Source organism: Protopterus annectens, chromosome 12.part0, assembly GCF_019279795.1.
Source record: "Protopterus annectens isolate FY-2018-M chromosome 12.part0, PAN1.0, whole genome shotgun sequence".
Lineage (NCBI taxonomy): Eukaryota > Metazoa > Chordata > Ceratodontiformes > Protopteridae > Protopterus > Protopterus annectens.
Genome location: NC_056746.1, coordinates 1,188,422,336 through 1,188,441,239, shown reverse-complemented (window position 1 = coordinate 1,188,441,239; position 18,904 = coordinate 1,188,422,336). Strand labels below are relative to the sequence as shown.

The following is an 18,904-nucleotide window of genomic DNA, read 5'->3' as shown; positions in this document are numbered from 1 at the left end:
AAACAACTTCCCATTTGGTTCGAGATTCCTGGGAATTCCTAGGTCTTTTAAAGAAAGATATCTGGGGAAAAGATCTGGTTTTCCTCACAATAGACATAAAGAATCTTTTCACAGTAATTCCTAAGGCTGAAGGGCTTGTTTGTTTTTTTTTTTTTTTTTGAGGAAGCCTTGTTTCAATATTCAGATTTAAGACAGGAACAGGTAACACTTATTTGTGAGCTTATGAGCTTGATATTGGAAAATAACTTAATTTTTTTTAAGGAGAATATTTCCAACAAACCAAAGGAGTGGCAATGGGGGCAGCGTGTACCCCCATATATGCAAACATAGTATTATTGGGATGGGAAACCTCATTTGTCTTTAACTGCCCTTACTGGAATAGAATAAAAATGTATTCAAGATTTTTGGATGACACTTGTCCTTTGGAAAAGGTACATGTGAGGAAGCAGTGGAATTTAAGTATTTAGGAAATACAACAGAGTTTTTGAAATTTACATACCATCATGACAAGAATGGAAGTTATTTAGATGCATATATATATCTTATTACAAAAAATATATGTTTTGTAATTCTTTTCTACACTTCAGGAGCAGTCACCCTGTAACACAAAAAAAGAGTGTAGTAAGTGGACTGTCCATAAGAGTGGCAAGGATGACATCTCATACAGAAGATGTGTTGGAGGAACTTGAGAAAATTAGTGAGATGTTTCAAGAGAGAGAGGTTACCCCAAGAATTGGTTGTTAAAAATAAGAAAGGAAGTATATGAGAAATGGGATATTATTTATAAACCCCTACTAGGTGTGGGTTTAGAAAAAGAAAGTAACACATCATTTGTCAATAAAGAATACAAAAAGGCATGCATACTTGAATACAATCATTTAACAGATGAAATTAAAAAAGCCTTTCAAAAAAATTGGAATATTTTTAGGGTGAACAATGAGGTGTTAGAAAAAGTGGGGAGAGGTCCGAGATTTGTTAATAAGACAGGAGCAAATTTTAAAAGGTTGTTTGAGCATAAAATACAGTCTAGGGTAGATTCTGATTGTGGAACCAATCTTTGTGGTGCTTGCCTTCAATGCCCTTATATAAACCAGGAAGCTAGTATAACATTGAATAATAGATTGCAAAGTGAGAGAAAATTTCAGAAGAGAAATTTTGCCACCAGTAGAGTGGTGTATTTAGCTACTTGTTCCACATGTTGCACATTTTATGTAGGCAAGACCGAGCATCCCCTCAAGAATAGAATATATGAACATAAAAATGATATAAAAAAGTAAAAAAACAAAATAATGCTTTCTTTAAGCATTCCTTGAATTACTTGAATTTTAAAAAGTTTGTGTTTGGTATTTTGGAGCATGTAAAACCTGAACCTCGGGGTGATGACTGGAGAAATGTGTTAAAGAAAAAAGAAACTGAGTGGCACATAAGATTGGCAGCTATGTTCCCACCAGGGATTAATGACTCTATATCCATTATTCCTATGCTACATGAAAAAGCAAACAAAATTTGATTTGTTTTGTTATGGATTTTGAGAGGAATGTACATATAAATATAAATATGTATATATAAAATATACAAAAAAACTCTTTATGAGAAATGTTTTAATACGTTTTTATACTGGTAAAATATTATATGTTCTTTTAAACAAAATGGTGGTGGAGTTTTTTAACAGTCTATTGGGAAGTTGCATCTTTGTGACATTTAATGTTTGGATTGGTTAAATGAGTTGTCTGTCATGTTTAAAATGGTTATATAAAGTGCTTTTAACTGTTAACTTCATTATTCTGATGAAGTCTCCATTGGCAAAGATGAAAGCACTTAATTTTTTTGTTTCATAATAAAGGAGTGTGAACCTGGAGGTGCCTGTATAATTTTTTTCTACATTTTACTGGCTTTTTGCCATCTGGACTTTGGATTTAGTATTCATAAAATGTCACTGCTAATGTGGTGTGTAATGCAATAGATCATTATAACTAATGAGAGACCTAACAGCGGATACCATGTTACATACGATATAAGTAACATCTCAGAAACAGTTGTATTTACTTTAAGCTGTTATTTGTACATTATACAATGATCCCCCATTAATATTCCAAAACGTGCATGCTGATTGGCCAGCGTGCCTGTTGTAAATCCCACAATATACCAACGGAAAAAGGTCTGGTCGCTCAGACTTTTTTCCGTTGGTATAAAGTGTCCAAAACCTTTTTTTTTTTTTTTTTTTTTAATAAATAAATAAAGAAATAAAACGGAACAACTGAGGCTTTCTTTTCTCTGTTGCTTCTGTTTCAAAGCATTGATGTACTGGGTATCCATAGGAACACAAGTCCCATATGCAAGCACAGTACATCAACACAAAGAAGCAGTATACCACCACCGACGGAAGAACAGTAATGCGTCGTTATAGAAAGACATTATTTAAGAAAAGTAAGTATTTTTTTCTTAAATAATGTCATTGTGTAATAGCAATAACTGACTCTGTGGTTCTGGTATGTTGAAATTTAACCACAGTTGGCTTTATTTAATCACTTGGGCTTCGCCCTGTTGATTAAACCACACCAACCGTATGTAAATCTTCAATATACCACACCACATCATCGGTTATTGCTTAATTACACAATGCACCCCCCTCCCACATTAATATTCCAAAACGTGCACGCTGATTGGCCAGCGTGCCCGTTGTAAATCCCACAATATACCAATGGAAAAAGGTCCGGTCACCCGGACTTTTTTTCCGTTGATTTAAAGTGTCCAAAAGCTTTTTTTTTTTTTTTTAATAAATAAAAAGAAAACAAAATGGAGCAACAGAGACTTTCTTTTCTCTGTTGCGTCCATTTCAAAGCATTGATGTACTGGGTATGTGTAGGAACGCAAGTCCCATACACATGTGCAGTACATCAACACAAGGAAGCAGTATACATCACCAGCAGAAGAAAAGTAATGCACCGTTATACAAAGACGTTCCGCAGGTGGAGTTGTAGAAAATAATGTCTTGACCATACTAAGAATGAAAGGTGGTCTGTAGAGAAAGGCAGCTGACTATTGTACTATAAATAGTAATAGGGGGTTATATTTTGAGTTTTTTTAAATGGTGCAAGAGGCAGTAGTTTGTAAAAATTTCAAAGTATGGCAATTTTAAAGTAAGGTGGCTCAGGCTGTGATGGGAAGCCAGTTTCCTTTGGTGATTAAGAGGCAATGGTGGTGGTGTTCTAGAGGGAATTGAGACAAAATACGTTTATTTATAGTTTAGGGGAAGGAGCTGCTGTTGGAGGAATTAAGACATATAATGGGTTGGTCACAGTAAGGTACTTCTTAATACTAGTTTCTCTCCCTTTTCAGATGCATATTTTGAGGGAATTGGGACACTGATGCTAATAGCATCACCTGGCTTTGTTGGCTAGTACATTGAATAACATGCAGGCATATTTAACTTGTGAGTTAACATTGTCCACAATGGTTTCTATGTATAATTGCAAAGACAGACTTTGGTCTAGTCAAACACTGTTTTATTTTTCAAAAACGTAAAAAGACTAATAAACTTCACACACCAAAGAGTCTGAAGTTTTGTAAAAAGAACAGTCCCAAATGAGTACTCGCAAGTCAAATTTAACGTTCGAACAGTTTATTAAAACATGCAACGTTTTCGTTGCTAGCTGCAACTTCTTCAGAAAATAAAATAATAGCTGCTTTTGGCGCCATTTCTGGTTTTTAAAAACTCATATCATGATCTTGACCAATCATGTCATCAAGTTCGATACATATTAATACATATTCAACATAAATTAACTCTGTAAATGCACTTCTCAAATTCTACATCCTGACATTCACCCTATTCAAGTTCTATAACATTAACTAAAAATCAATAATTATTCAAAATTTATAAAAGTTCCTATTAATTTTAGAATCACTAATTCTACTAGAAGTCATAGATAGTACGTTTAGTTCGATGTTTATTTATAGTTATAACTAGGCAACTATACAGACAATAATTAATTCACTAAAGTCTCATGTAACTTTTTAATTTCAGCCAACAGGAAATACTACAATGTTCATTTAAGCCTGGGAATGTGCATGCATTTAATTTCAGTTGCCAAACTAATTCAGCACACTCGAGTGTTAAAGATGTAGGGCCACCTCTAAAGTTTTCAATTATTTGATCAATGGCTGTAAATGAGAAAGTGTGACAGGGATACTGCTCTATGTGTCTTGCTAAAGCGTTTTCCTTCTTATTTTTAGAGATGGCATATGTATGTTCATATACTCTATCTCTAAATCTACGGTCCGTTTTGCCTATATAATAGGCTGGACAGATGTTACACTGCGCTAAATAGATAATACTTTTAGAATTACAGTCAAGTCTTTGTTTTATCAAAAATTGTGTTGTTTTATTAACTGTTAAGTTATTCATAGGTTTAATATTCTTACACATACTGCACATTCCACATTGAAAGCACCCTTTAGTTTTGTTACTATAAGTTGTGACTTTGTTTTCTAATGTTTTTTTCAAGTTAATTCCTTTCTTGAAAATGACTTTGAAATCTAGTACCTAGTCTAGTTAAAAGATTAAAGTCTTTACCTAAAAGTTGCCAGTTTTTTATTAATATTGATACTGTAGCATCACTATCTTTATTGTATGTTGTTATAAAACTCATGTCATACTTCTCTTTAACACTAATAGATACTGCAGTTGGTGTTAAAGTACCTCCTTCTGTCACTATTGTTCTTGTTGGGTTGTCTGATTGAGAAATGTCAATCAGTCCCAACCCTGTTTTGTTCATTGATTCTCTTATTTTTAAAATAGCCGTCAACATTCCTCTCATTCTTTTCAATTTAATTTCACTAGTTAGTTCTAATATCAATGATTTAGGATACCCTCGATTTATAAACACGCTTCTTAATTTGTCACATTCACTATCAAAATCAGCATCTCGTGTACATAATCTTGTTGCCCTCACCAATTGTCCCTTCACAATGGAACGTTTTTGTTTATAGGGATGGGCGCTTGAAAAATGTAAATAAGAGTTACAGTATGTTGGTTTACGGAATATGTTTGATATTATTCCATTCGAATTCGTATGTCTGGACAACGAGAGATCCAAGTAGTCAGTTTTGTTCGAATTAAAAGTATAAGTGAATTTAAAGAAACTAGTTGTTGTATTTAAGTATTCTAAAAATTCAGATGCTTCTTGTTGGTTACCTTTAAAGATGACAAATATGTCATCAAGGAATCTGGTATATAGTTGTTTGTTTGCTATTATTTACAGAAACAAGGCGTAGCCATGGGCTCGCCTTAGCAAACATTGTAGTAGCCCATTGGGAGAAAACATTTATTTTTGATGAAGACTCTAGAAAGAATAAAATCGAACTATATACCAGATTCCTTGATGACATATTTGTCATCTTTAAAGGTAACCAACAAGAAGCATCTGAATTTTTAGAATACTTAAATACAACAACTAGTTTCTTTAAATTCACTTATACTTTTAATTCGAACAAAATTGACTACTTGGATCTCTCGTTGTCCAGTGATACGAATTCGAATGGAATAATATCAAACATATTCCGTAAACCAACATACTGTAACTCTTATTTACATTTTTCAAGCACCCATCCCTATAAACAAAAACGTTCCATTGTGAAGGGACAATTGGTGAGGGCAACAAGATTATGTACACAAGATGCTGATTTTGATAGTGAATGTGACAAATTAAGAAGCATGTTTATAAATCGAGGGTATCCTAAATCATTGATATTAGAACTAACTAGTGAAATTAAATTGAAAAGAATGAGAGGAATGTTGACGGCTATTTTAAAAATAAAAGAATCAATGAACAAAACAGGGTTGAGACTGACATTTCTCAATCAGACAACCCAACAAGAACAATAGTGACAGAAGGAGGTACTTTAACACCAACTGCAGTATCTATTAGTGTTAAAGAGAAGTATGACATGAGTTTTATAACAACATACAATAAAGATAGTGATGCTATAGTATCAATATTAATAAAAAACTGGCAACTTTTAGGTAAAGACTTTAATCTTTTAACTAGACTAGGTACTAGATTTCAAGTCATTTTCAAGAAAGGAATTAACTTGAAAAAAACATTAGAAAACAAAGTCACAACTTATAGTAACAAAACTAAAGGGTGCTTTCAATGTGGAATGTGCAGTATGTGTAAGAATATTAAACCTATGAATAACTTTACAGTTAATAAAACAACAACACAATTTTTGATAAAACAAAGACTTGACTGTAATTCTAAAAGTATTATCTATTTAGCGCAGTGTAACATCTGTCCAGCCTATTATATAGGCAAAACGGACCGTAGATTTAGAGCTAGAGTATATGAACATACATATGCCATCTCTAAAAATAAGAAGGAAAACGCTTTAGCAAGACACATAGAGCAGTATCCCTGTCACACTTTCTCATTTACAGCCATTGATCAAATAATTGAAAACTTTAGAGGTGGCCCTACATCTTTAACACTCGAGTGTGCTGAATTAGTTTGGCAACTGAAATTAAATGCATGCACATTCCCAGGCTTAAATGAACATTGTAGTATTTCCTGTTGGCTGAAATTAAAAAGTTACATGAGACTTTAGTGAATTAATTATTGTCTGTATAGTTGCCTAGTTATAACTATAAATAAACATCGAACTAAACATACTATCTATGACTTCTAGTAGAATTAGTGATTCTAAAATTAATAGGAACTTTTATAAATTTTGAATAATTATTGATTTTTAGTTAATGTTATAGAACTTGAATAGGGTGAATGTCAGGATGTATAATTTGAGAAGTGCATTTATAGAGTTAATTTATGTTGAATATGTATTAATATGTATCGAACTTGATGACATGATTGGTCAAGATCATGATATGAGTTTTTAAAAAACAGAAATGGCGCCAAAAGCAGCTATTATTTTATTTTCTGAAGAAGTTGCAGCTAGCAACGAAAACGTTGCATGTTTTAATAAACTGTTTGAACGTTAAATTTGACTTGCGAGTACTCATTTGGGACTGTTCTTTTTACAGAACTTCGGACTGTTTTATTTTTGCTCATTAACTTGGAATAGAGGATGTTCTAGTAAGGTCTAAAAGTATGATGCATGGGTCATTGTTGACTTGCAGTACTGTTCCAAAAAACATTACTAAATATTTGGCATGGTTCATAAATTGTTGGATTAAAAGCCAGCTCTATAGGTGTCAAAAGTCATTTTGTAGTTGGGAACAGGTTTGTGGGCTGCATAGATCAGATTGTTGTGAGCATATGTAGTTTAGTTGTAGTAAATCTGTTGGTAAGTTAGTAGAAAGGATGAAAAATAAGGGTCCCAGAACAGAGCTGTAGGTACCCCAGATGAGAAAATACCGCTGTCAGGTTTGCTTGTTTTTGCCTGAATTGGAAAAGTTGCTTGAGAACTATTTTATTACATTGTCTGAGAAACCATATAACATTGGTGTTTTCAGCTCTAGACAGCGATAATGCTGTTTCAAGTATATATCTCAGTAGCATACTACTCAACTGTCCAGATTCTTGCAGAATGTCTAGATTTTTACTTCCTATTTTTGGGGGGGGGGGGTTCCTCATAAAAGTGTGGTTTTCTGGCAAATCACTGAGGATTGAAGTCAGTAAAGCATGGCATACATTTGACTTTCAGAATTCATATCATTCACAAAATGCATGCTAACACAAATCCCGTTATTTTAGAAACTTTCTAAGCTTTCAAAGCGCAATACTTAAAGTATGTCCTTATTTTTGGGCCTTTGCTCCCCCACCCGTTGTTTCACACTTTGTCCAGAGTTTTTTGCTAAAATGTTGAGAGATCCTCTGGTGTAGCACAGATAGAGTGGTCGTTTTTTATATTGGTAATGTAAACTTTATCTGTGAAATAGTATACGAGCATTATAGAACTGTATTAGTACGGGAATTCATGTTTATGAGATAGTTGCAATTGTTTGTAAGATTTGATTATCAGTTATCTTTTCTAGGATTTTAGCCAGAGGATACATTTATTATAGTTCTGTAGTTATTCGTGCGATCATGTCCAAATTGATCCTACCCCCACTCAGGGTAAATATATGAATTTTCCACAACCCTGCCATGGTATATTACCAGTATACAGTGACATTAAAAAGAAATATATTTTTAAAATAATGCCACTTTGCAGTACATACTTCATTTTGGCTCAGTCTCTTATTTGCTGATCTAAGTCAACAGCAACAGTTAGTGGTCTAGTGAGCATGAACATGCCGCTGAATATGGGGACAGATTTGTAGTGCATGCTGCTGTAATAGCTGAAAATCCTGCAGAATGGTTGTGTTACACAAGAAAACAAATAACTAGATTGGACAGAAAATTTAAGTTTGACTGGGGATTGCTTTATGTAAAAAAAAAAAACATTACATGCTTTTCACAAGGAAAGGCCTGTGTAAAAGTTTTCAGTAAGTGATTTGATCTGATTTTCATTACACCATCTAAACTCATCGATGGGTATACTGCTTTTATCTGACAGATGGAATAAAATACAAGTATATCAGAAGGTAAACCCAAAAGTCATTCTGTATGCTGGAGTTTACTGGTGAATTCCGAACTCTCTTTAAGGGTGTGTTCCCTGAGAATGTTGTCATATATTTGCGTTTTTTCTTCAATTTCATTTGTTGCTGTTGCTTGAGATAACCTGCTTGTCTGATGATCTGAAAGAGTACCAAGCAGAATGCGACTCAGAAGCGCTGACACTGAAAAATGCAATCACAAAACAGCAATTTAGTTTAATATGTATTTTAAGATCAAGAATGTAGTATCTCAGAGAGTTCCTCTTACTCTGAGGTACAATAATCTCATAGTTAATGTATATAAGTAGCAGGAGTAAAGGGGGATGCATCCTTTCAAGTCAGGGCTACAAGCTGAAGTCCCCTGCAAAAAAAAAAGCTTTTAACAGTGTTAAAGTAGGTTTTGAGGTTTATTCTTTCGTTGAGAAATCTCTTGTTACCCTGTATTGTGTTGCTCACTATTGTCTCAAATTTGTTATAAAACCATTCTGAAGTGTGTATTTTGGCTCTGTATGGCTTTTTGTTTATATGAGTAAATTATGCCAATTTTTGAATTACATTTCTGGAATTACTCCAGCAGTCTTTATTGCTTTCCAGCAGTTTTTATTATCCTTACATCAGGCTGTTGCCTTATGATTCTGCAGGATAGTAGCTTGTGATTTTGAGGAGTGGTCATAGCAGTTAATAGTCCTGCCTTAAGATACATTTTTTCTCACCTTTACCCTACTTGCTTTATTACTGGATTGTTCTTTCCTAAAAGCAGCACATTCTTTTCTGTTCTTTTAGGTACAAGATGGACAGATTACACATATACAGTATGAAGAGGGTAGTCGTTTCTTACAGGAACAGCAGGTATGACGATTGATATTTCTGTGATACAAACTAATATAAGAAATGTGTTATGAAGATGAACAAAGCTTTTAGTACAATAACTGATTTTTTTTTTCACTTTTTGCCACTGCTGTCTGTTGATCATCGACCCACTCCCTGCCAACTGACCCATTCACTCACCATCACTAGGGCAAGAGACACTTGGGTGGGGCCATCATTCAGGCAACCATCAAAGGAGGTTCAGGGTTTTTCCTTTAGTCCTATTTCCCTGTATGTGTACCTGACAAAGCAGCCAAAGGGTCTATGAAATGGACTGTCTGCACTGGTCATTCCTCACCTCCACAAGGGGCGTTGCCACAAAGCAGAACTGTCCCTTCTCCGAAGATTGGAAGTGGTTTTCCTGGTCTCCACCTGGAAATTCATACTTCCCGCATGTGTTTCCCAAAGAATTACCAAGTATGAGTCAGGAGGGGAAATAGAGAGAGGTAAGTCAACATGCAGCTAAGCAGGAGTAACTGCTTCTAGGAGAATACAATGTACAGCATTTCTGATTGTCCTTCACTTCTGTCCATCCTGGCCCTGCTACTCCAGTGTAGGGGCTATAAATCGAACCTTGGTTTTCTGGGTTGCAGTCAGGGCTCCATCCCTCTGCATCATAAAGTCAGTCATTAAATAAAGTGATTTGCTATGATTTTAGTTGTGAACATATGTTCACAAGAAACATGTACTGTCTATTTCATGCAGAAAATAAGAGTCAGTCTTGCAGTGGAAGATACACGAGTGGGTGCACTCATCTTTCCTTGGAATGCCAATGCTTGTAATTTGTCTATCTTGCTAGCTCCTTCAATGTTAGTGCCTACTGCTCTAAAAGTGCATATACTGTAGCACATAATTCTTTCTTGTTCATTCCTGATCACTCTCTTACCTCTTTGTTTTATTTACCCATGTAGATTGCAATGAGCCATGATGGACAGATCCAGTATGTGCCTGTCTCACTGGACCACCAGATCGTCACACAGGCAGAACTGGAAGCTGCTGCACACTCAGCAGTTACAGGTTAGTAAAACAGACATGCAGCAGAGCAAGTGGGTGCTTCAGGCAGAGTCGGAGAACAACTGTAGCAATAATTAAGTGATCCTTTTAATTCTTCTGGATCTCTTCTGAGCCATCTTCAGTTTGCCTGTTTAGTTATTTTCATAGGTGTGTACTAATGACTCCTGGGGCCTTTTAATGGCTAGCCATGCTTCTTAAATATATTTCACAATTTTTGGTACCCAAGGATATTTTAAGGAGTATGTGTAGGCTTGGGTGGTCTAATATTTATATGCTGCCGCTATTAGAAATATGGATGACAGACCAGGGGTAAATTTCCGATTCCTCATCCACTGGTTTAAGTTATGCTTGAATCTGGTTAGGGAAGAGCTCTGTTCAATGAATGGGTAGTTTCTGAAACTCTTAATTTTCCCTCCAACATGTTTTATTAATGTCACAGGTGAGGTTTAGGTCCCTAGATAGGGTAATTCTTGAGCTATTTGTTTTTCATATTTGGAGCAGTTGCATCAGATTAGGACAAGAAGATGCTTTGTATGCAAGGCACAGATAGCCTGTCAGCAGCCTATAGGGCACAGAATACAGGGATAGGGCTTTGAGGCAGTCTGCATAGGACATGTTACTTATGGCCTGTATTCTTTTAGTGAGGAAGCTCTGTGGACATTTCAGTTGTTGGATGTCTTGGTTAGGAACATACCAAAGGTGGCGCTGTATTCAGTGATAGGTCTGATGAATGCTGAATACAGTGGAACAATAACCTTTTTAGACCTAGATGCCATACCTTTGTTTATAAGTTGCACAACATAGAATGATTTCCTTCCTGTTGTGGACACATGATGGTCAAAGGCTAAATTACTGTCTGTGTGTGTCCACAAGTCCCTGACTACTGGGTCGACTCTTAGGGGGTGTATTGTCACTATGATAGCTACCAGGGGTGCATGACTTCTCGAAGGATACTATTATGCATTTCTTGGCATTTAGTTTTAGTCCATGGCTCTGATGTAAGTTATTTGTCTGTGTCAACCCTTCCTGGAGAACATTAGTGTTGGTCATGGATTCTATGACTGCTCCTAATTTACAGTCATCTGCAAATTTAGTCAACCAGCAGTCCTTCAGATTGGCCTTGACTTCAGGTAATGAGCTCTGTACACAACTGTGCTTTGACTTTGAGGTTGTAGACAATAGCTAAAGAATGCCTTGTAGTTGTTCTTGGCCTGGGATGCCAAATTTTACTTAAATTTGCTGTGGTAGACTTTATTTATCATCTGAGTTGTTTGTTTTGATGGAGAAGCTTGAATGTTTTGTCCTGTTTAACCAGCCTTAAGGTATATTTATTTTTTATGCAAATTGAGACACCTCCTCCTTTAGTCCTTGTCTCTGTAGTAGCTGGTCTAAATGTGTCTGTTGGATGTACATAGATGCAATTTTACCTTCACTTGACAAAGCCTTTCAGGAAGTCAGACCAATTATTTGTCTCCTTTTCCAAAGCAAAACTGGGTCAGGCTGTGTCTAAAGTTGCATTAGCTAGATGCATTATCAGAACAAAGGCTTGACTACCAAAAAGGCAAACCAAGGAGGGACCAGCACTCAAAACAGCAGGATAATATTTATTCCAAGGTAGCTAAAAAGCTGCCTGCCATGAAAATAACAGACCGGTTTCGGCTTAACAAGCCTTTATCAGTGTTGCATTTCCTTTTACCAAAAGTGATTATACAAACCAACATCACATCCTGGTACTGTTTAAATACATCTCTGTAAAATGGTATGCTCCTGCCATTGGTCGACAGACTCATACAACGCAGCTGCAAATTAAATGATGCTAGCAACAGTGAAAATGAATAAATGAGTTTGAAACAAAAATAGAGATCATGAAAATATATCTAAGTCTCTATTAAAGATTAAATGCCACAATGCTAATATTGTATAGTCAAAGCCATGATGACACACTGGGTTGACAAGGACACAGTTTTACAATAGAAAAATTAAATAATCATGTACTAGAATTATTTGGGCTTGAATAAATTCCTAAGTATACCATGAAGTATGTCTTATTAACATAAATGGTACAAATGTGTATTGATAACACAAAAATATTAAAATTATTGTCTAAATGTACCTTCATGTACTTCATATTCATTCAGCCCTGGTTTGAAAAAGGCCCCAAGTTTAGTGATCCACATACTTTCCATATTATTTAATCTGGTGTGCCAACCCATCTTACAATTTCTGTGGAATTGAATTTTGTCAATAATAATAAACTTAAAGGAGGCACCTGTGTGATTTCTAATGTGTTTGTATAAAGCATTTGTTACTCGTCTGTTTCTGATAGAGCTTAAATGTTCACTGATCCTTATTCTAATGTGTCTAGAGGTCTGACCAACATAAAAGGCAGAACAGGTGCAATAGGCAAGATAGATGACCCAATCAGAACTGCAGTTTCCAAAGATGTTGCTGTTATATACCTTGGAAGTATTTTTGCTGCTGAATTCTTTTGTTTTGCAAATGTGCTGACATGCACAACAATGTCCACAAGGGTAACAGCCCACCAGTGGATCACCAAAAAGTGTTGTTTGTATTGTAGAGGGTGGAGTAAATCTTTTGTAATGTGTTAGATGGGAATGGATGGTCCGCCCTCTGCGATAAGAGAAAGCACATTAATCTGGGAGAATCTCATTGAGAGTTGGGTTCGATTTCAGTATGTCCCAGTGTGTACTGACAATCTGTCTAAGCCTAGATGTATTATTGCCATAAGTGGTGACTAGTCTGATGGGTTGTTGGCAATTACTTTGTTCATCCTCTTGTGATCTATTATATTTCAATAATTCAGACCTGCTTTTGTTCTTGGTTTGGTTCACCGTATTGGTTAGGTGTTCCAAGTTACATCCCCTATCAATAAATCTGGATTTTAAATCCTGTGTGTGTACAGAATATTCTATATCTGTGGAACATATTCTTTTAAGTCGCAAAAATTGAGACTTTGGGATGTTGCTGATGATGTGGCGTGGGTGATGATGTGGTCTATGGGGTTTGTGTTTTAACTAAATGCCTCAAGCTGAACATTAGTGACTGCATTGGCTCTAAACATCAGGAGGAAGCGCGATTATTTTCATAACAACTTTGGGTAGCTCCAGCGACTCAAGTTGGGATATACGCATTTGACGAGCCGGTTATTGGAACCTTATTTTTCTGAGGAACCATACCATTTACGCAGTGGTTTGGCATATGGTGACCAGCTAAGAAAGACTTCATTATTTTTTTGGCGACTATAATTGGACTGTTTTTTTTGAATTATAATGTGTTTCATTTTTTCTTTAACAATTTAACATGGGTTTTAAATATTTTGGAACATCCACAATATCGATGCATGTCTGAGGATGATGCATGTTTGTGCTTAACAGTTTAAATCATAATAACCTGTCAGCGGTGATAATATTTTATGTATGGCTCAATTTCAGTCATACCATAAGGATAAATAACATTTTTATCCATAAGTATAATATGGCAATTTAATTATTGAGTGATACACCCTTCTTTAAGGCCCTGTCCACACAGATTTAAGTTTTTGGACTAAACTTTATACAGCAATTAATAAGTGAGATAACAACACAGTAAGTCCTAGGTTGGTCAACAAATTAAGGTCTGCTATTTTGTTGTGAGGATATTTTTTTAAATGTTATAGTAATATCTACAATTTTGACCAAATCTGGTTATGTAAGATAATTTCAACAATAGGGACTACTTTGGGCTGGCAGGCTGGCAGTGGTCACCAATTACAACTTGGGATCTTCATAACATTCAAATATTGGTATACTTCTTTTGTGTCCAATTGTGCCTAAATTGGTTAATTGGTCTACCATCGGATATAGTGAACTTTTTAGGAATTGTACCGCTTGATAAAACAGACCAAAAAAATATATGGTTTTGAATAAAAATCTTTTTGATATAAGGTACAAGATATACAATTCATAGAGTATTAATATACCCTTACGGTGGCCTAAACCATTACGTATTCAAATATATAACGGAGACAACTGGTTGGTCATTTTTCAAGGACCACTTATGGACTAACAAGAATTAGTATGGAATATTATCAATCCCTTACGGTGGCCTAAATAAGACATTGATTAATATACTTATAATAGTGACCATTGTTTGGCTATTTTTCAGGACCACTTATGGTAAGGGCTTTATAAAATAGGGACATATCAATCTATATGCCCTTGGCTAGACTGTTCCAATTAGGCCTATAGAATTACTTTGAATATTTAGTATTTATTATTTTGAACTCCCTTGATGTTGTGGGTGATTTCTATTTTTGTCAGCCTTAACAAAACCAGTTAAGTTGCACAATTCAAAAATTATTGTATCATTTCAGCAGTTTGAGACACATATTCATATAACAGACCTATTGCCTACTGTCCCAACATGGATTTAAATGATATCCTTAGAGGATTATCAGCAGACAAGGACAATTTAGATGTGTTTGGACTTAATACAGGTCAGTCCCTTATGTCAGACAATGCCCCAATTAACACTCGAGGTAAATGTGGTTCTGTTTTTTCTAAACTTAGTAGACAAATTAAATCTCTCAGAACCAACATATGGCACCTAAGGCTTTTTAAAGCATACAAAATAAAAGACATCACACCCAGAGGTCTCTGAATTAGGTTGCAACCATTGGTGGCTAACATCGACAACCAATTAACACAAGAATGGGCCACTGCATCAATGCTTTTTGTAGATAGTCTCTCTAAATATTATGAAAGAACCATAGAAACAATGATTACAGACATACAAACCACTTGTTCAGAAGCTGAAATTTTTTCCACTGAAGACTATTATCAGACTCATTTATTAGAATTAGCCAAAGATTTAGCATCCATGGAAGAGCAACTCAAGAAAAAGAAAATGCATAAGTTTAACAGAGACTTAGCTGACTATGAAAAAGGTAAACCATTCGTAACACAAAAAAGTGTCAGGTTCAATGAAGGGGCAAATAAAACACAAAAGGGCAGGAAGAGACCCAGGCCAATATTAAAAAAGAATGAGACAACATACAGTGTTATATCTGATGATGATTACTCATCAACAACAGATGGTGAGGCTTCCTCTAACCAGGCGTCCCCAGTTGCAAAAAGGAAGCAACCTACCCCTTTAGGTCCAACAAACGCAGGGCAGGGAGGAAACATAGGAGAAAATATGGGTACAACCAACCTTCAAACCTTATTGAAACAAATAACAACACAGCGAATAATGTTCTCAACATTTCTTCCTTTGAGCTTACGAATGTACAACACAAAGTACTGAATAAAGGTTTAAATTTTGTACCAACATCACCTGTTCCTGAACATTTTTTAATGGAGGATATTAATAATTTTTGTAGAATTCTTAATCTTAAGTTATTTTTTCAGATCAGTCTAACTCTCAAAGATCTATTGGTTTCCGGTTCGGGAAATCAAATTTTACACCTCCTATGGACAAGCATGTTTCCATATTTAAAAATTGTGTTATGAAAGACCTACACTTTTCTAACAACTACACAAGCAATCATAGTAATCTCGGTCAGGCAGAAGGACTTGCTATTTCACAACTACAACAGAACAAGGATATAGTCATCACTCCAGCGGACAAAGGTGGTGGTATTGTTGTAATGGATCATTCAAAATACAAGGATGAGGCGTTAAAACAATTATCACAATCACAATTCTACATACAGATGGTAGTGGACCCAACATCTAACTTCAAATCTGAAATTGATTCTTTTTTGGATCTGGCAGTAGAGGAGGGCATTATTACCACACAAGTTGCCAGGCAACTCAAGGTAAATGAACCAATGCCACAATATCTATACCTCATACCCAAAATACACTAGGATTTATACAATACACCAGGCAGACCTATAGTTTCAGGTCCGGGATCTCTAACAGAACCCTTATCGGCCATCTTAAACCACTGCTTAGTATGGTTAGATCACGTATTCAAGACACCACAGAGTTTCTAAATATCATTGAAGATTCTCAGTTGGAAGAGGATTGGTTGTTATGCACACTGGATGTATCCTCTCTGTATACTAGTATCCCTCATAAAGCTGGCATAATGGCGGTGACTTACTGGTTAAATAAGTCCAATTTATATCCCACTGGATTTAACAACTTTTGATTAAACTTACAGAATTCGTTCTACAAAAAAACATTTTTTATTTTGAAGGCAGTCCATATTGGCAAATCAAAGGTACAGCTATGGGGGCATCATTTGCCCCAATTTATGCAGATTTGTTCATGGGATATTTTGAACAGGCCTTCATATATGATGTTCAACATAATACTTACATTGAAAATTTAGATATCTGGCGTAGATATCTGGATGATTGCTGGTTGGTGTGGCGGGCTGGTATGGAAGAATTATCAAAATTTGTTGTATATCTCAACAATAATCCCTTTGATATACATTTCACAGCTAATACTGGATATCATGAAATAGTTTTTTTGGACGTTGTGGTTAAAAGATTGCCTAATCATACTTTGGCTACATCCATACACAGAAAATTTCCACAATACAACACTTTACTTCATGCTACCAGTTCTCACCCATGCCACATCATCAGCAACATCCCAAAGTCTCAATTTTTGCGACTTAAAAGAATACGTTTCACAGATATAAACAAAAGAATTCAGCAGCAAAAATACTTCCAAGGTATATAACATCAACATCTTTGGAAACTGCAGTTCTGATTGGGTCATCTATCTTGCCTATTGCACCTGTTCTGCCTTTTATGTTGGTCAGACCTCTAGACCCATTAGAATAAGGATCAGTGAACATTTAAGCTCTATCAGAAACAGACGAGTAACAAATGCTTTATACAAACACAGTAGAAATCACACAGGTGCCTCCTTTAAGTTTATTATTATTGACAAAATTCAATTCCACAGAAATTTTAAGATGGGTTGGCACACCAGATTAAATAATATGGAAAGTATGTGGATCACTAAACTTGGGGCCTTTTTCAAACCAGGGCTGAATGAATATGAAGTACATGAAGGTACATTTAGACAATAATTTTAATATTTTTGTGTTATCAATACACATTTGTACCATTTACGTTAATAAGACATACTCCATGGTATACTTAGGAATTTATTCAAGCCCAAATAATTCTAGTACATGATTATTTAATTTTTCTATTGTAAAAATGTGTCCTTGTCAACCCAGTGTGTCATCATGGCTTTGACTATACAATATTAGCATTGTGGCATTTAATCTTTGATAGAGACTTAGATATATTTTCATGATCTCTATTTTTGTTTCAAGCTCATTTATTCATTTGCACTGTTGCTAGCATCATTTAATTTGCAGCTGCGTTGTATGAGTCTGTCGACCAATGGCAGGAGCATACCATTTTACAGAGATGTATTTAAACAGTACCAGGATGTGATGTTGGTTTGTATAATCACTTTTGGTAAAAGGAAATGCAACATTGATAAAGGCTTGTTAAGCCGAAACCGGTCTGTTATTTTCATGGCAGGCAGCTTTTTAGCTACCTTGGAATAAATATTATTAACTATATCCTGCTGTTTTGAGTGCTGGTCCCTCCTTGGTTTGCCTCATTTGGTTTGGACCGTGCACCACAGTCCACCGTGCGTGCCTCGTTTCTCTTGACTACCAAAAACCCAGAAAGCACATTCAACAAGTTCAGTTTCCACTTCTGCCTTTTAGTGTAGGATATCAATTGACAGTATCTGTGCTGCTGCCACCTGGTCAAATGCTCATAAATGTATTGCTTATTACAAACTGAATGGATGAAAAGGCAACATCAGATAAAAAGGTTATGTACTAACCATAACCATGCATCTTTTTTGTCTCTCTTCATCCTTCCGTAACTTCACTCCCTCAGTTCCCCTTTCCATGAAGCAAACTCAATCTGAGGTAATGATGGTGTTTAGAGAGGGTTATGGTTAAGAGGAGGAGCCTGAGCTATGGATCCTAAGTCAGAAAAGTGGCAGTTGAGGAAGGATGGAAGGAGACAACACAGATGCATCTTTATGGGGTGTACATAGCTTTTGTTTTTCCTTTATCTGACTTCACTTTTCTGCAAGATTGTGTGAACTTGGAGTTAATGCATTCAGAGAGTGAGGTGCAGAACAGAGCACCAAAGTTGCAGGAGGACTTCCTGCAAAAAGAGTTTAATCATTATGCTGTTAAGTTATAGTATTTGTGTTTAGTTGTGAGTTTATGTATTTATAGTATCTCAGCTTTGTGTGCCTCCTTATTTCATTATAGAGCCATTTGTTTCTTTTACTGAGGAGAGACTGACAAACCAGTCACCAAAAGACCACGCCACTTAGTTTCATTGCATAACCATTTGCTACAGGAGGAGTAGATTCCCTATTCTGGTCTATCAAGACCTCATTCTACAAGATGAATCACAGATAGTGTTGCTTCAATGAAGCTTCTAAGCAGGGCAGTTGTGCA

The 18,904-nt window shown here is 35.6% G+C and overlaps 1 protein-coding gene across 6 annotated transcripts in view; it reads left to right on the top strand.

Annotated features, from left to right (window-relative positions):
* ZNF335 (zinc finger protein 335) overlaps positions 1-18,904 on the top strand; it is a 1,318,033-nt gene that overhangs the window by 1,253,730 nt on the left and 45,399 nt on the right. For all 6 annotated transcript variants that reach the window (XM_044090241.1, XM_044090238.1, XM_044090239.1 and 3 more), the window contains 2 exons: positions 9,341-9,406; positions 10,336-10,441. In XM_044090241.1, coding sequence (XP_043946176.1) covers positions 9,341-9,406; positions 10,336-10,441 — 172 coding nt within the window. The remainder of the gene's footprint in view (positions 1-9,340; positions 9,407-10,335; positions 10,442-18,904) is intronic.